This window comes from Echinococcus granulosus, assembly GCF_000524195.1.
Source record: "Echinococcus granulosus chromosome Unknown EG_S00145, whole genome shotgun sequence".
Lineage (NCBI taxonomy): Eukaryota > Metazoa > Platyhelminthes > Cestoda > Cyclophyllidea > Taeniidae > Echinococcus > Echinococcus granulosus.
In genome coordinates, this window is record NW_020170525.1 from 53,398 (window position 1) to 79,584 (window position 26,187).

The window sequence follows — 26,187 nt, forward strand, 5'->3', positions numbered from 1 at the left end:
AAAGATGTTTACTCTGCATTTGTTTGGTCAATGATAATAGCTTCAATTTGAAAATAAAAAATATGAGTTCAAAGCGCTGGGTCTTTGTTTATAACTGCACAATTTACCGGCATGATCTGTCATAGAGTCTCAGAGTTTATCTGACAGCCATCACGGGCACTTGAGCATTACTTCAAGAGATTATTTTGGCAAGCATTTGTGATACAAAAGAATTTGGTAAACTAAAATAAATTTTCTAGCCTGATTACTTGCTGGCCTCTGTAGATATATGAATTTTCCAATAGCAGCTGAATATTTGGTTCGCATAAGTTAAATTGCTCAACCTGGCGTAACTATTTGAATAGATCTGTCAAGATGCGATTGTAAAGGGTAGCGACGATAGACGCATTGTGTGAGTAGACGGATGAATTTGTAGATGGATGAATAAATGCGTTTGAGAGGGCTTGATAGTTGCAATGATTTAATTGTGATGATGGGGCGGAGTGATATAAGGAGAGATGAATAATTGTATTTGAGACAAATAAATAGACGGGATCGAGGGATGGATGGATGAGTTTAATAGCAATGAATGGAGTTGTTAAGGGTGGAATGAGGAATTGGAGTCGTAGCAGCCAAAAAGAGCACTAAGATGGGCACAAGCATAACTCAAGACTTAGATCTGGGGTGTGTGAGCGGATAATCGGGTGGATGGATTTGAGGCGGACTGAGCTACGACTGATACCATCTTCGACCTAGAAGGAGCGCTTGTCATGGGCTGTCTTGATCAGCATTAACGGTGTAATGAAAAGTTCCCATATGAAGAAGAACGCCATGACTACAGAAGGAAAGCGGCCCTGATTGTAGATTTTGGTGATTAGATGTGTCACTAGCTCTGCGTTCATTATTTCACTAAGTTATATTTAGTTCCATGTTTGTTTTGTTTATGCACAACTTTGCCCTTATTTAAAGCTTGCTAATCTTTTAACGGAACCTGGCACTGAAAATTTTAAAAATGCATTGGCGAATACCGGTCTTTTCTTTTTTGACGATTTTACGCATTATTTAAATCCGAGTTTACTGCTGTCAGTCGGAGCATCTGTGGAAGTAGGTGGACTCTGACAAAGTTGTCAGAACATGCAAATTGGTTCAGTAGAATGTAACACACTGCATAGACTTAAGAATGTGTTGGATATGAGTGACTTATCAATCTCTAGAGCCAATGAAAATCATGATCTGGATTATGTAATAGGTATACACCCTTCCTTATTTCACTGTATTTGAATGTGTACAGACATTTTTTGGGACAGGACCATTGGATTTACACGGTATTGGACTAAAAACTATTTGGTTTATCAAAAACAAACATTTATAAGGGTGACTAAACTACGCTGACGCTACGTCAACGAAGATTTAGTGAGGTTTGTGAAATCCTTCCTCAGAGGGGCGGACCGAGTAATGTCATGTGTGCACATGTGTTAGCCCATTTTAAATAAAGAGTTGGGCCTCGATGATGGGGTTAAAGTGATTTTATAATATTTATCTTGACTAAAGATGGAAGTGAGGAAGCGATATAACACTTCAACCACTGTGAGACTGTAAATCGGAACTTCTTTTGGTGACATTGACAAGGCTAGTTCCTGAGGAACCTTGTGAGCATTTTGTACCACCGTAAAGATACACAGAAACTCAGTGACCGCGCCAAAGCCTTTTTTGTTTTATAAATTTAGTAAGGCAAATGAGAATTAAATATGAGATTTAGAAGGCAGAACTATGTGGAAAATGCATAGTTGTAATCAACTCAAGTAGAGATTCATCGCGACCTGTACTTGTGCCCCAATTAATTTTCCTCAACTTACGTATTACTGGAATGGCTGCACATAGTTACGACTTGTTGCATCTAAATCAAAACAGGGAATTGTGGATGGGACGCAAATAAATAATGGAAATTTTTACTCTGTGGGACCAAAGAAACATCTCATAATGGTGAAAAAATGGACAAATCAGTGTCTGGATGAACATAGCAAAGTTGCATTATGGCCCGCATTTCTGCATTTATGTGCTCTAAATGGTCAACGTTTGTGTTTTTCCAGTTCTACCATTTGACGAAAGTAATTTTAATGTCCACCTTGCTAAATTTGTGTGCTTTTCTTTTTGTTCGCAGACTTCTAATATAGTAGGTAACCGCAGTTTGTTTTAATTTACATGTTCGTTTAAGCTTGAAAAGATGAAATACTGTTGCACCAATAAACTTATGTGCAGTTCCCGTTTAAAGGGCCTTTCTCCAACTTACCCCCTCACTTTTTAGGGCTCAATCACAGCAATATTCAAGATGGTAAAGTGTGTTTTAATACAGCACTACAATCGACAAATCACTTTGCCAATGTCCTTTTTGTATCTTCAACTCCAACTTGGTTCGCCCAGTTTGTATTTAAAATGCCTTAAAATTTACACAATGAAGTCAATTTTGCTAGTTGTATGTTTTATGTGGTCGTAACAACTAGATTGAGGGCTCTTAAATCATCTGACTAACTAATTGTTGGAATTGAGGAACTGAAAAAAATGAAGAAGAGGAAAGAGGAGAACGCAGATGATCGAGAAAATGAATTGGAATAATGTAGCAGTGGGAAGGATTAGAAGGAAGAAAGGAAGGCTAGGCGCGTTTAGGTGAAGGCCGAATTAGGGGTCCTCCTTATGTCTATTTTGTATACCGTACTAAAGCGCAGCGCTTCGATAGTTCATTCAACCCCAGGTTAGATTAAGCGGATACTTAAATCTCCGCAGATTGTGCTTCAACCCAATGGCGTGGACTTCGGGCCACATCATTTACTCCCCCAACCCTTCTAAAGGTTGGTAAAAATTTTCTTTCATGATACTGTAAATTTTCGCGACTCTAGGATAGACCTGGAACCCTAAATAAGTACTTTTCTCTATTGATATTGAAAAGTAGCAGTCATTGGATTAGTCTGCAAAACTATTCAAAACCCTAGGTGTATTTACTTGAGGCGAAATACACTTAAATGGAGGCACTGAATAAGACAGAGGCATATGAAAATTATCTGTTTTATTAAATTGATGGGCTATTTAAATATGGATAGTTACTTAATTTTCCTTGAATGAAATATCCTTGAGTCTACTTTTTAATTATTCAACGCTGTGTTGTTAGTGATAAGCGTATGAAAGAAGCCAGTGTTTCTTTTTTTTTTAAGGATGGAGGCTATTTCCAGTCCAACGATTGCGAGGCTTTTGTAGAATTTGGTTTAGTAAACTACCCTGGTGAATTCAAGCAAGTGAATACAATGTAGCGATCTTTTTCGATGTACCTTGATTTAAATATTTCCAACAAGAGACTAATAATGAACATCTAAAACCTTGCACGGTGTTTTTTTAGTGTTGCGGTAGGCAGTAGAGAGTTTTTCTAGCTGACAAAAATGACAAACGATCCCGTGTTTCGAGATTAATCTCTTATTCTTAGTTGATGTCAATATATAGTTACAATTGCAGTACTGAGAATACCTCATCTTGTCTTTTGGAAAGCATTTTAGAGGAAAGTTAATGTATGTCCCAGAAAGAGCATCACCGTCAGACGTTTATTTAGCTAAGTTCAACTCTCAACAACCTGATTCGAGGAAGTCAGCGTTTTTACCAAGCATGTATGCTTCTTAGACTGTCATTAATAGAGGAAAGAAAGTCTTTAGCTAGTCATTTGAAAATCAAAGTTTTGGCATAGTGCAATGCAGGCATACCCTCCCACAAGTGTAAATGTTTCGCTCGTCATGCATACACAATGCTCACTTCAGTATGTGCCAAATTTACATTTTATCGAGTCTTTACATAGATTTTTCGAACCAAAAACCATCAATTTACCCAAACCTCAGTGTGGAAAGTAGATTACCCATCCAAAACCAAGCCTTGTACCTACTTCGGTGGAAGATATGATATTTTTTGAAACACCATTTCTACTCACTGGAATGAACACCGCCTCCCTTGATGTGAATTTTATTGAAATACTGGCTTTAGCTTTAGCACCATATTTAGCAAAAATGAAACAAAAACCCAACTTAGGTGATTTGCACAATTCCCTTTGAATTTTTACTGACAAATCATCAATTTTTTTAAATGATGGAGAGCTTTGGTAGTTCTTTATTCAAATTGATTACTTAATTCAAATTTTCTGTGCAGACACAGTCATGTTCACTGTTATCATGCGTTGCGATGATTATTTGTTAGTTTGGATAACTACTCATATTTATCTTTAACGTTAGTTAGGGCGGTTAGTTTTACAAATTCCATGGTGATTGTGTAGCCTACCCAGCGAGGTACAAGGGGGCTTATTCGAAGTACAAAAGTGGCGCCTCACCAGAACCGAGGGATAAACCACTATTGTATTACAGTTGCCTCTAGGGGAATATTTGTACCGTAAAAAGACGTTTTTAATTGGGGTGATGGAAATTAGTCGTCATTCCAAACAATAATGCCGGCTCCAACTTTAAACCCTCGATATATATTGGCCTAATTTTTTTATCACAAGTTAAGCTTATATCCGTCAAAAGCCTCTTTATTTGTCTGTCTTGAGATTCTTTTAGAATTTTAACCAATAACCGTAAATATGCGAAAATAGCTATGAGTCCAGAAAAAAGGACTGACTGTCCAGTCCTTCAGCTAATGGCCACTTGAAGTAGGGTACAAATTAACTTGTTCAGTATGATTCTTCAGTACATTTACATCTATCTCTGTCAGAGTTTAAATTAACCTGCCAAAACTGATAACAAATTCTTTGTATCCGAAAAGTGCTTTGTAGCATTTTTACATCTGATGGCAAAAAATTATGATGCAAAAATAATTTCCTTGACAACATTTTAAGCCCAACCACTAAAGTTCCATTAATCTTACTCTTATGGCTTCATTTAAAACTACCACACAGAGGGAACTACGAGGTGATACGCTCAAGTAACTCATGGCATGTGTCTAAACAACTGCCCCATATGTCAAATTCGGCATTTTCTAATTACCTTGAGTTTGATTTAAACACTACCTGCAATCGAGCTCTACCACCTTAAGGTCTCCTGGTTACATTCATACATCCTGCGAGTGGCATGAGATCTTCACCTCTAAAGATTCATTTTCACCGTCCCAGATTTCATGTGGAATAAGGATTCGATAGAAAAGTAGGGGAGATGGAGGTGTCAATTCGTGTAACCCTGAAGAGTGAATGGAACCCTTATACTTTGCGAATGGAGATTTTTTTGGCACTCATCCTGGCCACTATTTGTGTGTCTACCTGATGGGGTAGTGGGACACGCTGCAACACAATTTTTCTTATATTAATAAATGAGTAAATCTAGAGTTCATCACCACTGTGCACAGCAATTCTAACTTGTATGAATGATCCCAGTGTTCTCACGATTAACCTAGTTACCACAATGAAAATCAACTGTTAGGAGCGAGTTTTGTGTGAAACATTGGGACGAAAATTGGGATATTCAGTAGCCTACTGTATTTCATCTCGAGCTGGCCTTTGGATGTCTATACAAAAGTGATCCGAGTAGTCGCTTCCTCATCCTGTTTTTTTTTTACTGTTAAGCTTTTGAGAGATATATAATGTCTCATTGATTTAATGTGTATTTTCTTGAATCATGTGCTCACTGACGCCCCACCTCTTCAAACATGGCAGTTCCACTAAATGAATTTTCATTTCTTATTCCCTTCCTGATATGATATGCACTTTTCACCGCCCACTAGGTCTAACGCACTAGGCATGCCCCCACTCCCGGGGAAAAGATCTTGTTCGACTTTCTAGTGGTAAATTTCGTGGCTATTTTTGCAAGCAACCCAGAAACGGCTTCTTACTCAGGCCCTCCTGATTGGCTGAAATTCACTTTATATACAATTTAAATGGATTAACACACCCTCCGGGGGCAAGGTCAATCCATTGCCATAATGCACGTGACTAAGACGGCCTGGTCCCCAGCTTTCTCCACCAGCCAGCCGCCAAGCTGGATAGGACTAAGGACGCACACGCACACAAGCATCAGTTCATTAAGTTGTGACGCCACAATGACATCTCTTCTTTAACGGTAAAAAGTCTCGCCTACACAGCATGAATTTGTCTTTCTACCAATACTTTGTCTCGTTTATTTCCATATGGAAAAAGTCATGGATTATAAACACGAATTTGGATAAGCCAGTCCTATTATTTTTTCCCATTTCTCTTCGGTATTAAAAAGTTGATGCTCAATTTTACCAATTTATTTAAAACTTGGCCATCTCTTGAGACTAAAAGTATTAAAGGCTTGGCATAAATGGCACTACCAGATACAAATGAATAGTCGAGTAGTGTTTTTTGCCGTGATGCATAAGTGAGTACCACATTTCTAATTGTCGGTGTCAGGTTAATTTAGCTCAAGACATTCCTGGGCAGTTCATGGTACTTTTCAAAATAAATGTCTCGTAAACCTTAGCAAAATTTGCCTTCGTTTGATTTTAAGATTATATGACAAAACTTGGACAAATCATTTAGACTGAAATGAAAAGCTGTGTGATTAATTTTATTTATTAATCAGATTGAGTGCCTGGATTTGCACTGGTTACTAAGTGCAATCTTCTTGAATAAAATATTCTCATAACTTGTGCTTGAACTTAATATATTCTTTGAGTCTTGAAAGTCTTAACATTTGCAGGCATACAAAAGAATTGCCCACATAATCCAGCCGCAGTTGCACCGAAGTTAAAGCCTTGGCAAATACCTAGTCTATGCCCTATGAAGAGTAACAAATAGAAACTACTACACTAATAGCAATGTTATTAGCAGTAACTTTCAAATTCTGTAAGCATGAGAAAAAAGGGAAAATGTGAGACAAACAAATGCAGATAAAGTTAATTTCGGAACACGTAGAGCCCAAGAAAGAAAGGAATGGAAGAGGATTAAAAAAATCTAACAGCACTGGATTTGTCACAACAGAAGTGCGAAAAGCAGTGTCCTCATGATCATACAACACTTTGTGGACAACATCGGTGAGAGCAGGTGGAGGAGAAGGAATGCAGAGCTTGAAGAGTTGGGCAGGCGGGATGTAGCTGTTAAAAAGTGGGTGGGGGGTAATAGGTGGGTTGATTTATAGCCCCAACGCCGCCGCCGCCTCCCATTGGCTGTTGTTGGTGTGGTGGTGTGGGACCTGCACTGGCGGGTGGTGGAGGGTACATGTCGTCAATGCCTGCTGAGCTGCCTGTCCCTGGTTCCATGGAAGAAGGAACGAAACCATTGCCAAGAGGGCTTTGCCCACCGGCACGGAAACGCAATAGTGCCATGAACGTGAGACCACTCTGGAGACAATTGGGGTGTAATTCATTAGAATTGGAGTAGTTGTAGAAGAGGAGTTCAAGACACCCCCAGTGATTTAATTTTGAGGGAATACTACTGGAGCAATGCCACCCTCTGTTTAAGGCGATGCGACCTGTTACTCACGGACCAGTCCGCACACCGTTAATCATAGTGCTAGAACGGAGTGTATGAAACCATATGCAACGATACAGCCTCCTGCAAATGAAGATGTTAGGCTCGTGGATATACACTTTTCAGAGGTCTTCGAGCACAAAACGGTGATGTGGAGCTCTGGTATAAGAATAACGTCCGCATGTTTCAAAGACGATCGAATGTGTGTCAGTGAGGATCCTAGAAGTGATAGTACTGCATCAAGCCGCCGAATGTAGAACTCGATCTCTAATAAGCAACACATGATCCAACTTGAGCTTACAGTAACTTTTACTTTTTCTCCGTGATTCTTGAGCATTATAAGTGAACAAATATTTTGTGCTCTATGGAATTACTTTGCCGCTTTCGTTAGACTTCAAGAGTCCAAACCTGATTTAAACTTTCTTTGCAGAGGTCCCAATTCAGCTCTTTTAAGTTCAGGGCGCATAAAACCCACCAAAACACCCCTCTGCATCCACAATTTTGGTATTCGCATGGATAGAATTAAGGAAGAGCCGAAAATAAAAGTTTTGCTTGAGTGTGAGCAGGAGAAAGTGAAGTGCCCTCTTCCAGGATTTGGGCACCATGGGCACCATTTCACAATCTGGACACAGATGATAACAAATATCATCTACTTTATATCTATTGGATCATCATACATCTATTTGGATATAAAATAGAAATCATTCTACTGACTTTAAATAAGTAAACAATTTACCAAAGTGCAGCAAAAGTTTGACATGTATTTTTATATGCGCAAAATCTGTGAGAACATTAGCAAATAATGTAATAATGTAATGTAATGTACTTTTAATGAAAATCAAGAGGTGGATTTTCAGATCAGTGGTGGAGCGATTAGGTTAATCGTAATTTCCAATGTGTTACCTGGGTAGCATAAGCTGAGCACTTTTGCGTATCCAAGTAGCCAAAAGCTTGCTGAAAAAGTATGATTGACAAATCTAAGTTCAAATTTATCTGCGGCATCAAGAACGCAATGATTCTCTTTCTTAATTTTTGTAACTATTTTACGTAGAAGGGTTTTGGATACACTGGTTGAGTATTTAGCATTACTACCTTCTGCACATAGGTCATTTAATCTTTTTTCTCAAGAATACTGCTACTGGAATAGAAAACAGTTGCTTTCCATTGTATAGCACCATCTATTCTTCCGTGACGCAAAAGAGGCTTTTGGAAGCGATTCATCCGTGCCTGAGTAATTCACCTAAAATTTGCAAATAATTGGTGTTGTTTCGCAAACCCATAGGGGAAGTGACCTGATACTTTTTATAGGTAAAAGCGATGAAGGCTTCAAATTTTGATGTTGACGAGATAATTGCGCGCTGAACAAAGTTACAATAAATCGAGAATAACTTCATGCATTAAAGTGGCTAGTAAAAAGAAGTTTCGTTAAATTTAGTCAAAATCATTTGATTTACCTAAGAGTTTAACAAAACCAGCATACAAATTTCGCCTTATTATTGCCTTAGAATCCTTTAAATTTATTTTCGAGTCAAACTGAGCGGTATTTTAGCAACGTGATTTAGGATCGAGATGTGGTTCATCAAGTCGCATAAGACAAGTTGATGCAAGGGAATCAAATATCAAAGCTCTCACATAATAGTAGCACATTTCCAGCGATAATAAGCGAGTACTTTTGCGAACCATGCGTATTTGAGTGTACCGCTTAGCTGACAAGCGGTCGGATTAGGTTTTCCACGTAACTAAGCGGAGACCATCGACCCTTGAAGAGGTAGGGAACACCTATCTCCTTTAAACTTTAATAACCCATAAACTGCCACCATACCGTGAACTTTACCTTCACCACCCACTTATCCAGTCTTAATAGTATGAAGCCGGAGATGAAAAAGGGAACACCGGAAACCGTTGCACTTAAAGTATCGGAGGTTTTTGGCATAGCATACATCAAAATAGAAGATATATTATCAAAAATTCGGCAAAATTTATGGAGAAATTTAATAGAATCAAGGAGCAGGAGTTTCTAAATTTTCATCTGATAGCTTTCAATTCAAAATAAAATTTTATCGAAAAATGCATTCAAAAAATTTAGCTCACCAATGCGTAAATTAAAGTAGGTTATTATTGAAATTCCAGGCTACTGTTAAACAAAGGAGCAAATAAGAGATAACATTAATTATGTAGGTCAGAAAAATAGGCAAGTAGATATCCGTTTGGCTTAAATATTTAATAAACTGGATAGATGGGTAACAATACCAACCTACGTAGTTGGTCGTCCACTCCGGCATTGCTTTCAAGTTTTATTACTGAGTACCTCAAAAACTTAATGAAACCTACTTGAATATACTAGTCTGAAATAGTTTACAATTTGTAAACCAACAGTGGTCACTGCAAAAAAGTCAAAAAGTGGCTACAAAACATGCTTATCCGACCACAGCTTTTATGTAACACACCATCAAGTTAAACAAGCCTAGCGATTCAGGCGTCACTATTGACCACTGAAGGGAATGCAAATCCCGATTTTCGCTTAAATTTTACTGTCTGCGCAATCATCTTTTCCCACACTACAATGTGCCCTCAACAAATCAAGCTTTGAGATTAAAGGGTTTGAAAATTGAAGTGGACGGGAGAAACGACAAGGTTTTACGTAACTACCTTTATGTATCCATGAAGGATGTCAAGAACGCCCATTCCTTTACATAGCATATTGGATGAAACTTCAATGTATCGTAGGCTTTTGGTATTTTACTTAACTGTGTGTTCAGTTACACGGTCTCTCAAGTCCTCCCGAATTATATCCCTACTTGGCAGCATAGCCTTTAGGCCATGCTAGTAGTTTCTCAGCTCTTCCCTACGTTATTAATGTATACTTTTCCTCACTACTTGGCTTTATTACGACTTCAAAGAAGCCTCAGGGTGCTTTAGTATCAAATAGGTAATGAATAAATTTTACATCAGTAAGATAAAATAGTTATTTTGTGTGAGATATTTGAGTGTTATAAGCAGCCCAACCACAAAAAGGACAGACTTAAAGATGATACTCAATTAAGAAATTCCTCAAAACAGGATAAAATGTGAACGATTGACTGAACGATGTGTAGCAGTAGATATTGGAAGCACTGACCCTAACGAGTGATTCAAAAAATCCTAAGAAAACCTTTTCTACATGTTATACTCCGAGTGAGCACACTTTAAAAAGCTGACCCCATGAAATTCCCATAATTCAAAATTTTACAAACGGCAGTAGTTATAAAAATCTTAAGTCCTGTTTTAGACTAATGCTTTTGCATGTTTAAAAATCAATTGCAGCATGTAGCTAAAAACGGATTATAAAGTACAAACAGACATGGGACAAAAGCACTCAGGCACAACTTAAAAGTAACTAGGGCAATTTAATACGTAACTCAAAAAAGTTCATTTTGCCTTATTTAAACTTCAATTCAGTCAGCAATTTGTGCATTTCTTAGAAAAGTAAAGAAAGATCCTTCGTTCTTTCGTTTAAATGCTCATAATTTTGATTACAGTTTGACGACATAAGAATATTTAACAGGAATACATTTAACAAGTAATTCCTCCAAATATTCGATGTTTTTTCTAATCCACTTTGAATCTAGCACTGGAACATCCAGTAGCTAATCTTCTGTTGGTAAGCGCGAAGCGCTTTAGCATGATGAGATTTTATACTGATAAAATCACTTATAAACTTATTCATCGTTGCAGATGAAACGAAGCCCAACTGGTGGTGAATAGAGATTCTGGTCAAAGCTGCATTTGGGTAGGAAAATTTCTTTTCATAAGATACCTCGTGCGATGGATCATTCCAGCTTTGGAAAAGCGATTTTTGCAGTTAACAAGTGAAATGTGAATTAAGCGAAGCAGTTATTTTAAGGCAATCAATTTTAAAATTGCGTATTCCCAAACATCTAGACGTCAAATCATCCCAATAACTTGTTTGGACCAAATCAACAAAGACCAAAAATTTATTGACAAGGTAACGACGAAGCACTCACAAATGAGAAATATGAAATGCGTTAGACAGGGAATTAGGAGCACCCTATCCACCTGCTTAGAAGGCATTAAACTTACAGAGGGATTTAAAGACACCATGAAGATGAAAGGCATGAGTCCTTACGACTAAGTCCGATGACTAGTTCACATTTTGATGTGCTTCAAATAGCACAATTTAAAAAAGATAAACAACTAAAAAAGTGAGAACTCTGTAATCCTAAAATGAAACGGATTGAACCTGAAGTTACTCTTTTTAATGAAACAAAGCGTACTCATCTGGTTTTAAGTCATTTTATTTACGTGAAGGTTCGAAATTTTGACAATAACAAAGAGATTCTTGTCATTTTTTGAAAATTTTAATAATCAAAACGCAAGTTGATCACAAAGGGCAATTACTTTTCATGATTTTATCGTTTCATATTGTTTTCTTTTCAGTAATATTTAAGATCATACTGCCTCGCATGAACCAAAGGGGAAAATGTTAGTTCCCCATTTTGATGGCGGTCCATGGCTGCGAAAGTAGGGACAAATCACCTTCATAGTTGATCTTATTTACAAAATGCCTATTTTTTAGTTTGTTTATCCATAATATGCCATTACTATAATTTACTCTACAAGCGATTACGGCAAAAGCAAAAAATGTTGCTACGTTAATTACTTTAATATGAAATGTATTTATAACAGTCAAAAGTCGTTACTATCAGCTTCAAACAAATGAAAAGATTAGAATGCTATTTCTATGCTTAAAGTTTTGACTGAGAAAAGAAATGTACTTATTTTCAAAAAAAAATTTAACGATAAATATATCAGCTGAGGAGAGAAACGAACGTTGAGATAGGCTAGCAATACCTCACAGTGATGTGAGTTAGTTGTCACTGTTTCAGCAGCATACGGAAGCAGAGGCGGCCAAAACGACGATGCGCAAAACGCAAAAACGAATGGACGAATTTGTGGGACACACACATCAGAAGGAGAAAGTTGGGAGGAATAATGACTACCTTTAAAGCGCTTGACGGCTTTGAAGAAATCAAAATGGTTCACTTTTTCATTTCCCCATCTCCACTTTCGGTATTGTACAATCAAAACTAATTTGAATAAACGTCTCAGGAATAAACAAAATGTTGATCACCAAGGAACTTATGACATCTTTAAATTCCATTCACATTACACATTAGTCGCGGTAGAGGAATAGATATAAAACAAGCTGTTATTCGGGTATTATTCTTTAGAATGTGAAGAATAACAAATTAGGCTTTAGTAAAAAAATCACCCTTTTTGCATAAAATCCAAACACTAGATTTGATTTTCAGCAAGACACAATTGTGTGCGACAGGTGAAGAGCTGAAAGGATTCTCGAATTTTGAACACATTATAATTCATTTGCTAGAGGGGAGCATTTCATTTTGTTACAAATTTCGACTTTTAAGAAGGTCCTATACAAAAACCTCATAAATTTTCAGGATTTTGGTTTCCGCACTACCAGCCAAAATAAAAGATGGAATTATTACACTATCTTAAATTAACTGCGCGGCTGAGTTAGATGAATATTAGAGATTATTTTTGAGCAACCAATTGACGGCAAGGTATTGAAACAGTTGATGAGTTTAAATAAGCTATCTACTCATGCCTGTTGTTATGCCGAGGCAGTTTGATGACGCGAACGAAATACTTACGTATAATGAATTTGCTAAAAAAAATATAAAAAGCAGTCATTAATTATAATGCATACTCGACTTGTTAATTCACCTTCTTGCATTTTTTTAGTCCTACTTCCCTCCAGGTAGGTCGGCTATAAACAGGATGTATTTTCCTCTTAATCTTTATTGGAAAAAAAATATTGCACTAATTTTGATGTCTTTCGTAGTTGCTTTCTAAAGAACGAAGACACTCGTCGCCCCAAATGAGTTGTGCCCAGAGGCAGGGCGAGTTGAACAAGCAAACGCGCAAAATGCACAACTGCAAACTCACGAGATAGACAGGCGGGCAGGCAAACAAGCAAGCAAGCAGAGGGGGATTGAAAGCCATGCCAAAGTTAGGAAAACAAGATTGGTTCAAGTGACTTATTATTTCCCATCGAAACAAAATAAAACATACAAACATATGTAAAACAACAGAAGTGGTAAGAATTGCCGCTTCAGTATGAGAAAATTGCCAAGCACTGCCAAAACGTCTAGCTATTTCCTTATAAATTGTCATCTACATTTAAGTCATATTTTATCCAAGTACATCAGTTTATAGGTTTGGGAAGATATCCATAGGCTGACTTTTATATGAAACTTTATTTGTCACTTTCATGAAGATACGCCCCGGAACATTCACTATGTGTAAAACAGTCAGAAAACTGGCACAAAGTATGCATTCAAGCACTTCTTTAACTTAGGTTCTTAGGATACCCGACATCAATCAAGGTAATGATACCAGTATTGTCTAAACGTTAAAGACCACCGCAGCGTTTAGTTTACATAAAAATATAGGAATTATGGGAAGTTGGCGTTAAAAATAAAATGCAGTGAGACGAACAAGTTTTGTCGATAAAATGAAATACGGAAAGCAATAAATTGCAAGAAGTAGCCACAAAGGATACATACCTGGTCATTTGCCCTTGCTTTGGAGTAAAGTTAAACCAATTTCTGCTGAATATGGACGATTAAATCTGTTACCAAGCTGTTTGAAAGCATTCACTATTTGTAGCATTTTCGTACGAATACGCCCTTCAGATTACATAATAAGTAACTTCAGTTTCGTCTACGACAAGTAGCAATAATTAGTAACCAAATTTCCTACAAAAAAAACAATGCCAAATTTATGCTACAAAGATAGGATACTTAATTTCGGCCATACGCTTTCCAAGTGGTGAAATGTAACGGCTATGCAATGAGCTGACCAGGAATACACGGCCCCAATCTTGTCTCGATGAGCAAAAAAACTGTTGTACCGTTTGGACAGTGCCCAAAGGCAAGGCCGCCAGTGGCAAAGCAGCAAGTGAATGAACACGCAAACGAATGAACAAATGTGATTTAAGATTGTGAAATGAGACTGCTTTGAGAAAAGCGTGCGTGCGTACGGCCGTACGGACATGTATGGCAAGCGCTCACGCGCGCGTAAACGAGGGGCACTCACCCAAGCCACGAGGGCGACAAAGGCAAAGAAGGTGACGGAGCGCGCGTTCCGCTGTTGCCACTGCTCAAAGCCCCTCTCCTCCAACCACGTGCCCTCGGTGTTCGACCAACGGTTGGCCAGATAGCAGAAGGCCACAAAATTCAGTAGCGCGAACAAACCTAAAATAGTGGCAGGCAATGTTCACTTCATTTTCACTTCATTTTTGTCCTTACTTCTGGTTATGTTCATTTACACATACATCATAAGTGAAAATAATTCAGATAAGATTAGCCATTGATAAAAGGGAGTAGAAGGATTCCAGGTTCTTGTAATTTATCTAATGATACTTCAAATGTTGTAACTGAGGCTCAATGAGCGAGTGCACGAGTAAAAGTGGGACTAAAAGTGAGATTTTGCATTTTCATACTTAATAAAAACGATAAACTCTACTCAGAAACCGTTAAATTCACTAGCTTCCCAGAAATAAATACAAATATTGTTAATAAGACTGTAAGAAGTTCATTTATTGTTGGTAATTAGATGCGTACAAAATGTACACCATCACCACAAAATATTTCTTAGGAGTCAGTGCTAAAAATACGCAAAAATTATAGGCATCTGCTTTGAATAATTGACAGAGAAATGTCATTTTATCATAACAGCAATGACTAAGTAAACGTACCGGCACCGCCAATGTCACTTATGAGGATATAGTGACATCGCTTAACGTTAGCAGTTTTATCGTACATATAGTCAGAGACAAGGGAAATGAGAGAAAAAAGAAAGCCAAGGAGAGTAACAGCCACAGCAAAACGACATGCGTTCGCGTCGTTGTTAAATATGGAATATTCATCCACCATGCAGCCATTAGTAGCACAGCCAAGACCAATAACTGAAATAATCTAAAATATTAAATGTTAGTCAACTTACTTGGTTTAGCAGGTTAACTAAGATATTTTTAAAAGAATTAAAAAGCCTTACTACCAACAATTGGGAAGATAAGAGTTGAGGGCTACAAAATTCACCAAAATTAAAAAAAACTACAAAATTCTACGAGCGCACAAATTATTGCTATAGTACCTATGCGAAATAAAACCCGTTTCCAATACACACTAGTAGGATTCCAAATATGTCGTAGGACTTAGATTCATAACCGCAAAAAAAGTCGCTTACTGCGGCTGCAATTTTCAGCAATGCTCTTGGCTGCTTTACAAACTCCATTGGTGTGAGAGGCATTTGCAAAGGAGGACCACCATAAATATCAGACGAATCCATTTTCAGGGACGAAGAATAAAAATCTCGATTGCTGCGCGAAACGACGCTGGCCTTGAGAAGTTACATCAATGCCATTAAAGCTGCTATATGGGTTACCTAAAAAGCGCTTAAAACTCACAAAAGCACAATAACTGCACAAAAAAGTGCTCATTGCATGAAAAAAATTTTGTAAGAAACACATTAAAACATTTTACTATTTTTACGCAAAAGTTGAGATTTGTGCCTCACAATATGCTAACTTACGTGGCAAAGGGATATTTTATAAAAGAAGATGTAAATACTTGCCTTTAAAAGTAGCTGACTTTAAGCCAAGCTACTACAGCCTTTGCTTTCGAAAGGTACTGGCATGATACAAATGCCTGCCTCCGAGTTTAACTCTTGAGAGACCAGGTAAATTTAATGATCACGCTTGAATAACATCAAATAAGTTGATGAGTTTTTACGGTTATTAAGTGTATCATTTGCCTACAATGACCAAGCACAAATAAGTTTATTCGGGATGGCAGTTTGGTTAAAAAATAGATTTTGAGTCCACTTTAGGCTTTACTGTAATACGATAGTGATTTATCCCTCGGTTCTGGTGAGGAGCCACTCTTGGACTTTGAATTAGCCCCCTTGTACCTCGCTGGGTGGGCTGGCCTTTTGGGCCATGCGAGTAGCCCAGACACCTTCTCTGCGCTGAATATATATTCTGCCCGAGTATTTTGTCTTCTTTCGTCTTCAGGGAGTCTCGGGACGCTACGCTACGTGTTCACTAGTTAGGGGTAGTCACAGATCTAACTACTTGAGATGGTGGCACACGGCCATCATTATTATTGAGTATTTTAGGCATAAGCAGGAATATTATTCGCAATTTAGACAGCCCACTAGGTAAGATTTCCAGACTTGTCGATTAGATTACTTGTCTCTGGCTTTAACATTTTGCCCTTTGCGCTTTTTGGCCTCACAGAAAAAGCTGTAAAGAAGGATTTATTATTAATGTACAAAACCCAGGTGACTTCGCGCATAGGCTGAGCCTTAAAACAGATAGTAGAATTGTGATCCGCGAAGACTTAGAAACCCATATTTTGAGAAATGATCCACAACGACATCTTACACTGAAAAGAGGAAATACAAAGCTGCATATTGTGGTAAAGTAAATTATGTGGTTCCATACGCACCATTTACATTATTTGTTGCTTGATTACCAAGCAGGTAATGATCGAATACATTTACGTTAGTGTTTTTCCGGCATCATTGTGCTTACTGCCTTCTTATACTTAAGGACTCTGTATATTTTGATACTGTTCTGGCACTATTTTTGTCATTTTTGTTTTATTGTCGCCCACATTAATAAAATAACTTCCCCACACTTTGTGTACAGAATATGTGAAGGTGAACACCCACTGCTTTGAGAATTTTGATTCCAGGAGTATGTCTCTAATCAACTTCAAATTAAATTTTCTTAACCCTTTTTATATTTGATGTTGTATGACATGCCTCTGGCCAATCAAAAAGGGCCGGCTAATAGCCCGTGTCTGTTCGTAGTTTGTCATTTCTTGAATCATGCGGCCCGACTTTATCTATTGCGGATCATGTTCTTTGGAGTTTCCTTTGTCCGAGCTAACATTTTTCATTGAACACAAACGTTCTAATTGTTCTAACTCCTTGTTTGAAAGTAAATATGAGGGTTTACAGTGCTCTCAATGTGTTCGGATTTTCCATAGTCCGTGGCCCCTTCTTTTTCATGTTCAAAATGACCACGGAATTAAATTGGTGAGAAATCTTAACTATTCAGACAGAACAAGTTGCCAACCAGGTGCTGGGCTAAAAACTCCACTTTTCTCCTATGAGCAGATGGAGTGCTCTGCTAATGATCATATTGGTGGTGTTCGCGATCAGGACAGCTCACTAGCGAACGTTAACCTCGATAAATTTCCACAAAAGATCGGTGAATCAGGTGGTTTGTTTCAGGGACCTCTCGTCACAGCCGCCTCACCATCATCTACATCACCCCAAGTCCCTAGGACTTCGTGTCGAGCCTCCTCAAGTGAAGCTGGAAATTCAGGTCTCAAATTTCATAGCGTTTCATACGCCCCCAACTCATGCAGTACCTTGAATATGGCTTTAAATTTGGAGGATAGCTTGCGCCTTATTCACAAAATTGCCTGCAGTAAATTGGACATGCATCTACGGCAGATGACCTCAGTTGATGTCACCAATGCCTCCTCTTCATATGCTCTCAGTCTTTGCTGTTCGCAGGCAGGTGTTTCGTGTTTGTGTGCAGTCGGTTCTTGCTCCTGCAGTTCAGCTCCACCACCATCATCGTGTCCTCAACTGACGGCATCGGCCTCCTGTCAGACAGACGGTTTGTCCGATCCTCACGTAATGGAAGAGTTCTCACCGTCAAACCTCTTTTCTTTGCCCGATCAGCAGTCGGTGGACCTTGATAAGAGTCCTGTTTCACAAGACTTAGGTTTTATCAATAGTCTTATCCAGCCACCCTGCGTTACCTCCCCGAACAATGATCTATCCTTCCAACCAACTCCTCAACCTATTATCGATCATCCTCCAGCTGATAAGGTTTCTTATCCTCCTAAAATGTTGCCTTTCAGCTGCTCCTTCTGTGGTCGCATTTATCGGCAGAAGATTCACTTGCGTAAACACGTAATGGCCCAGCATACTAAACAGAAACCATTTTTCTGTCCCCACTGTGCTTACACTACGGTAGAGAAGAGTCATCTCACTGTGCACATACGAACTCATACGGGGGAGAGACCGTATATCTGTCGAGTGTGTCACTACTCCTCAACGCAGAACTGCACTCTCAAGTCGCATTACCTACGAAAGCATCCGGAGAGCAAGATCAACTGTGTGACCTGTGGTGGAACCTATATCACAGAACTGGAGTACCAGAACCATCTAAAAAATTGTGGCACTACTTTTGATCGGATGTTGTGAGCTTTTCCTCCTGTTTTACCCCTATCCTTTCCTTCCAGTTGAGCCCTCCATGTTCATCTTGGTACCTATTTTGCATATGATAAAAGAATATCAGGTCCCGACTAAGGGTTTTTACGTGTTTGTTGGTAAGTGCAGGTGTGGATTGAGCATGTGGTTTTAAATTTTGAAAAGCTACCGCGTCTTTTTATTCTTTGTGATCTTTGAGTAGATTGTAATTTACGATCGCGCAAGTAGTTATGGAACTTCAGAAGCTTTCTCTAGGGACTGAAGTATTTTGATCGCTTTTCAAAATTGTCGTTAATTCTTTTTGCAGTTTATTCCGTATGATAGTGGTTACGTCCCAGTTTAACCATAAGTATTTTGTAATCATACGAGGATGGACAAAGACACCTCTAGGTAAATGAGAGACACGGGGTTCTAATTCTTGTGTTAATCTTTGCCGAGAGTCTCCATCACGAAATCCAAGCACTTGGGTTGGCAACTGTGGTAACGAAAGTTAGTCGCTAATTCGACAAAGGTTAGTTAGGGCCTGAGCAGATGAAACAAAGCTATTGGAGTCGGCAGATTCTTCTATCCGGGAAGCCATTTTAGCTGACAATTTTAAAAACTTTTTTAAAAATAGTTGGGAAAACATTGACTTAGTGTAACAGTTTGTACATGGATCTTTTTTTTTGTAAAACGTGGCAAGCATTGAATTTCCAATCCCTCTTTGATGTAAAAGAAATTGGCGGCTGGAACAGAATGCAGAGGTATTGTGGTCTTGTGATTTTGCCTTAACAGTCATAATAAAAGAAGTCCATCATTATTTACAAAGGTTGCTTTTGTTGACAAGGGAGCAGTGAACGATTCAGTGATTAGAAAAGAAGAACAAGGCGGTAGAATTGTATGCCATTCTCATCGTCTTAACTGCTATTCACAGTACCTCTGAGACGGCACCTTTCTCAATTGACCTCATATCCTCCATAGGAAATCTAAAAGGTGATTTCGGTCCCCGCTGAGGGTGTTTTCCTTCCCCTCCCTTTCCCATGTCTTCCGAACTAACTGTTCGATAACCGTATTTTGCCCTTGATGATTTTCCATTTTGTTTAAGAAATGCACCCAGGACTTGGGTCTCGTTGAACTACCTTAAATGACTCAAAATTGCACCTGATTCATTTACTGGGAGGAATTAACCTTTCCTCAACTATTTGTCATTAGCTGAGCTAATTTGTCTATTGTATTGACATGACCATCTGGTAATTTACTCATCGTACATTGTGAAATCAGTTTTTATTCCATTTCACACGGCAAGCACATAAGTGGAAGCAGTTATTTATCTTTGCCTTGGTACATGACATGGGTTTCAAAACTAACTCACTAAAAAATTTTGACAAGTGCATTTGAAGACAGTTTGCTCAAGCGACTCAACAAGTCACGTCTTGCAATCACTTGTACATATAGGGTCCCTTAGGTATTGTTGTTTTGGAGCACTTGCTTTAATCCTGACTTTTTTAACTTTCAATCACCCTTGTCTGGATTCTGCCTTTCGAATTATTCTCTTTAGTTTGCATTATTTCATCCAGCCTCATAATTATGCTTGAATTTTGGAAAAGCTTTGCATTATTTAGTAGAGCAGTTATCGTCCCTGTGACAAAGTCGTTTCCTTACGTCTGTCTTCATCAAACATTCCAGCTTTTTTTAACCGGACAACCAAAAAGATCACTGCAAGTCACTGCATAAGTGACGTACGAGAATTGGAAGCAGAAGAGGGAGTGGAAAAGCTGTATCAGGGCCAACTGGTCTTTTTTAGTACATTAAACACTTCGTAAACAAACAAAACTTGTGTAGCGTCCCGAGACTCCCTGAAGACGAAAGAAGACAAAATACTCGGGCAGAATATATATTCAGCGCAGAGAAGGTGTCTGGGCTACTCGCATGGCCCAAAAGGCCAGCCCACCCAGCGAGGTACAAGGGGGCTAATTCAAAGTCCAAGAGTGGCTCCTCACCAGAACCGAGGGATAAACCACTGTCGTATTACATAGCCTCCCTCCTCTTTTGAGCGTCGTCCCCGGCGCTCCCGCGGGTCAACCTCCCGCGTCAGCCATTACAACGTAGTCAGTGCTGTAAAGAAACACCCACGATCCGACCGTGCCAGTCACCAAATTAGTGCGCAACTGAGGGGATACTTGACCTCAACGTCACTGATCCCTCTTGGCGGCTAGTGTCGCTTCAGTTGTTAATAGCTTTTCTGCAGAACACGGGACTGGGAGAGATGCCAAAGGTGGACGTCAACACCAACCCTTCTATTAGGGGTCATCACCATTCTCCCATCCGTAGCATATGTGCTTCTTCCGCCCCACTAAGGCTTATCACGCAGAAGTGGAAAACCAGGATACATGTCTTTTAAGATCGGGTTCACTTTCCGCTACCACCAATGTAGCGTCCCGAGACTCCCTGAAGACGAAAGAAGACAGAATATGCATTCAGTACAGAGAAGGTGTCTGGGCTATTGGCATGGCCCGAAAGGCCAGCCCACCCAGCGAGGTACAAGGGGGCTAATTCAAAGTACAAAAGTGGCGCCTCACCAGAACCGAGGGATAAACTACTATCGTATTACACTTGCTTATGTGTCTTTCCTCTACGAACTTGTGAATCATGGCTCTCACGAGTCGCGAGGTGAGTAGCTCAAGGAGGTTAACCATTAGCAACACATTTTTACTTATCAACCACAGTTCTCATCTTCAAAGGTGTTAAAAAGGTGTTCGATTGCGTTCTGCAAAATGAGTACAATGCTGTTTCTGGTTATCTTTAGGTGAGGTACGTTTCGTCAGCATCCTACAGTAATTTGTCAGTTACGCTTCAATTTTTACCAAAGCAGTTTTGAAACTTGTCTTAGATTTCCACATCGCTGTACATCTTAATCTGCCTCTATAGTAAATTTACATCTCGCATGTGCGAAAAATTTAATTTGATAGACTGTAATTTACATGCAAGTTTTAGGGTTATCCACTGTGGTACTTTGTGAGAGGCAATTTCGAAAGTTCTGCATCTTCGGGAAGTGATGCAGTCTCCACGTCTTCTTCACTGCCTGCAAAGTTGTGATGGCCCTTATGAATGGATTGGTTTCTTGAAGGCTCTGCCCAATTTCCACCAACGAATTCTCATTTCAGTGTATGGGGTGGAAAATGTTAACGTTAATATTTTACAGTAGAAATAATTTGAATGCAGCTAAATATCCCTTTTTGAATAACCACTTATGCAATCAGGATTTCGAACTATTTGCTAATACCTAAAAATGAATAATACTAGCATTTTTCAATAGCTGTACTTCACGAATCCTCCCATGTAAAACATATTTGTACGAATATACCTTTCAGGTGACAAGCAGTGAATTAACACCAAACTTTTGGCTGGGCGGATCTCACCGATCTCCAAGAATGGGGCGAACTCATCTATATACTCATCCATAATACGCAAATATAGGATGCCTTCCTCTACTCAATCATCCCAATCTGAAGTCGGAGGTGGGAAAGGGAAACAGTGAAAGTATTACACTATAATAATGCAATTTCAGTTTCGCGAAAGTGATCTCACCACCGTTTTTTCTCAAGTTCGCCCACCACTTCTAATTGAATGAATAAATTTACGTTTCAATGGAAAAGGGGTCATCCTGGCTTCTGCTTGGTAATCGTGATGCTGTTTTGCGGCACAAAAGCAGATTTTGGAGAGCTACAAGTTATTAAGTCAAGTTCAATGGCCTAGAGCTGTGTTTCATCTTGACCTCAACCCAGCAGAGCTTGCAAAACACCAGCACAGTTGTCTGTGTCTAACACCAACTCACTGTTAAAAGTGTGCTAGCATTTGCGGGGCCGGTCAAAACACAAATATTCTATCCACATATACATGCCCATCCACAAAACAGGGCTGACAGTTAATGTTTACCAGTGACTACTTTTTTTGTCATACTGATCCGGTGCGTAATCACGCTATTTTATGTGGAAGCAGTCGGGGATCTTGTCTACGGAAACAGAGAGTACTACTTACAAATCCACTTTATGCTTCCAAAAATAGACGCATACTTCCACATAAAACCTAAAGTGTTCCTCTGATTGCCTTATCCTTCTATTGTGCCTTGTTTATATGAACGGATTTCAAAGTACTTTTTAACCACCTTATCGTTGTAAATTTGCACTATAGCGGCGTGATCTCAGCGATGGGTAGATCAACCATGACTGGGAATGGTGACGGTATTGTAATTTTAAGTTAGGAATTGTAACACGTTGGCTGTTTAACGCTCGTTTTTAGCAAAGGGGCCACTTTAGGCCTGCGCCATTGTACCTTCGCTGGGTGGGCTTGGCCCTGAACCACACCAGTGGCTCCAGTCCTTTCACAAGTTGACAATACGAATTGTACCCGAGTATTATATCTTCCCTCGTCTTCAGGAAAGTCTTGGAGTGGCGGCGAAAAGCAACTCCTCTCTTAAAGGACATCTAATCTGATTTCCATTGCTGCGTGATAAGCCCTAGCGAGGCGGAAGAAGTACATCTGTGACGATCCATCGCAAAAGGGCTGGAAATGACGTTTGCCTTTGGCGATTTCCCCGGTTCCGCGTTCTGTAGGAAGGTTATTAACAAAGAAAGTGGTACTGGCCATGAACGGTCTAGAAAAGTTTTGCTACAGAGCTGCCCACTGTGCCTGAATGAAGGATAATCGCTTCTTGTTTTCCCATCGAAGTAATGGCTTAATGGGCAACACCCGGTGAGACAAAAGGAAATCTGATTTACATAAACACCCTGTTAATCGAAATCTTTTCAATTATTTCAATGTTGATTTGTGTTTATAGCCTAAATAAGGCTTACCTTAAAGGAATATACAAGATTAATTTTATTTTGTCCTTTTTTGAAGATACTATAAATGTAATTACATAACTACATGGTGGCAATGGTACCGGGGCGCTTAGAGTTTCATCTATTTCTTCTAAACTGGGTAAATGTTTAGAAATTTCCAGAAACGATTTGATGACTTCAATTGTTGATTCGAAAAAATGGCATTTCAGACTTCCGACAACACTATCCAATATATTTATGACAATAAAAATGATGCGCTAATTCATGTAAACGAGCATCTTTGATTCAAAACACGGCTGAGTTATGCGTGACAGGATTTGTCTTCAAAATATGCACTTGGACAGGGAATTTACATGGCAGACAAATGACTTCCGGTGCATAGAGATCACCGGAATAAGGGAATGATCTACACTTACGACGAACAATTAGTTCCCCTTATTCCAATACAGGAGCTTGGAGTTGAAATTAAACTGGAAGTGTGGATTCAGGGAGATGGGAAGGTTCAAGACTACCATAAATCAGAGCAAGGAGTGCAGAGAAAATCGAAAGATTTACTTACCAGAGTCGCACAGTTTTACATGTTACAAAAGTGGCTAAGATCATGTAGACGAGGTTGAATAACGGTGGGTTGAGCATCACTTGTCTAGACGCAAGTATCAACCTTCTTCATGGCCACGCATGCAAATGGGATCGTGATCCCACAGTAGTGCATTTCATGTTGACGCCTTTTTACGCAAAAACGGAACGGTATTTCTCTAGCTGATGATGCTACCCTTCATACTATACTTTTCGCCTTTTAAAAAAGAAATTAATCAAATGGGTCCTAAGAAAGCTAAATTTATTCATGCTTTCAGTACAGAGCACTAGATTAATGAAAACCATCTTAATTTAGTGGGAAATGCCGTGACTCGGGGGTTATTTTCACATTTATTACGGTTCATTCTACTGTGTTCAGGTAACTTCACCAACAATAATTGCTTAAAATGTCTGATCATTCTATAAAACCATGTTAAACGGGTTGTCAAATTTTTGGTAGCTGCAATCTCTACATACAGAAAACTACTGCTCATTAAGTAATTCAAACTTTTATTCTGGAGAAAATTTAACTAACACGCGAGTGACTAGATCAAATATAAGAGAAGCTGTGCAAATGGACCAAGGACCAAGGTTGTTACGATACTGTACAAGCGGAAGCTCCTTTTAAAGATTTGTAGTTCTTGCTCATTCATGCAACGCAGTCATCTCATCATCTCAAAAGCTCGTAGCATTTGCATTCCTAAAGTGCCTTTTTTCTCGCTAACCGCTCCAACTTTCCTGAAATTCCCCATAAAATTTGCGAATTCCTAAATACCTAATTCCTGCTAAAGTAGGAGAGTGTTCGGCTTCAAAGCTATGCTGGTCTCCATGAAATAGTCTTTTATAGAGAAGTGCATGATGGGTGCTTTGCTTTCTCACCAGAAATTACACAGTATACAACTGTCAACTCTTCCACCCATTTCTGAAAGTTGCTGATTTTTAATTACTCCTGATTGCACAACTATCGTTAACTTTAATAAAAAGTACGATGAAATCCAGGTTTAACACTTTGTGCTGTCGTAGGGGTTGAACGAAAAATGTTATCATATTTAAAAATACTAGGATCACCCAGCCCAATTTAATGATTAGTGGGACAAAATTTCACTTCCATCGTGTTAAAATGGAACTTTAATGATCACTAACAACTTTTTGGGTGGATTCAAACTATGGTAAAGAGTATAACGGATTGAATAAAGCAATCATAATGGAGGCAAAATTTCCCCACAAAAAGGTATCTTTGTTCGTTAGGAGTAAAGTGTTAGGTGAATAATCACCATCAAATTTTATTTAAATTCGGATAGAGAGAGGGGAACTTCAGTTTTTATTTGTAAGCATCTGAATTCTGGAGTGTCTAGAGCTGCAATTACTGTTTCCATCCTCCAAGACCGTTTTGATTGGTACATTTTAAAAAAATTCGCAAGCATATCGGAGCACGTAGCGGCTTGCATTCACCTTTAGTTCGGCACAATGAAGTGTAATTGGGAGCAAGTAGAGACGGCTTTAAGTTAGCCTTTAAGTCAAAAGATAAGGCAATGAAATTCTGACTTTAGGCCAAAGTAAGGGATCAAAAGATCAGTGAATATTCAGGACTCACAAAGCGCAGACATGATTCTACATGACGTCTTTTGGTACAGCTAGTGTAAAAGAATCCATAAATAACCCCTCAAGATTGCATCGCATATACCTTCGAGCTTTGTCAATAGCTTTACTAAGCCTAAGATACGGTAGAGCAGACCAAGCAAGCTGATAGCTGATAACCAGTTCATGCAGTGCTCTGGAAATTGTTTAGAAGCTTTGATTTAAGCAAGCAGATATAAGAGTAAAAAAAGTAGTATACTTGAAATGCAACACCACATTTAATCATCCCTCCCAAACTGAAGCATAAGTAAACACACAAATTGATACACAAAATTTTCAAACGAATATTAAAAAGATGCTTAAGATTTATCCCCAACTTTAAAAACGTATAATAAACGTGGTGAGAAGAGTGAAAATCCCAAAAAAGATGTTTGTAGTGTTTCATAAGGTGTTAAACAATTAGTC

At 38.8% G+C, this 26,187-nt stretch overlaps 2 protein-coding genes across 2 annotated transcripts; one reads left to right on the forward strand and one right to left on the reverse strand. All coding sequences in view use genetic code 11, as the record gives it.

Annotated features, from left to right (window-relative positions):
* Positions 1–11,267: 11,267 nt before the first annotated feature.
* EGR_09369 (hypothetical protein) lies at positions 11,268–13,624 on the reverse strand (the record flags this gene model as incomplete). The annotated part of the gene is made up of 4 exons (XM_024498618.1): positions 11,268–11,425; positions 11,963–12,085; positions 12,427–12,530; positions 13,422–13,624. 4 exons carry the CDS (start codon positions 13,622–13,624, stop codon positions 11,268–11,270), a joined length of 588 nt encoding a protein of 195 aa, XP_024346957.1.
* Positions 13,625–17,638: 4,014 nt separating this feature from the next.
* EGR_09370 (Zinc finger and BTB domain-containing protein) lies at positions 17,639–18,742 on the forward strand (the record flags this gene model as incomplete). Its single annotated transcript, XM_024498619.1, has 1 exon — positions 17,639–18,742. The coding sequence occupies one exon, from the start codon at positions 17,639–17,641 to the stop codon at positions 18,740–18,742; it is 1,104 nt and encodes a 367-aa protein (XP_024346958.1).
* Between the last annotated feature and the right edge of the window lie 7,445 nt (positions 18,743–26,187).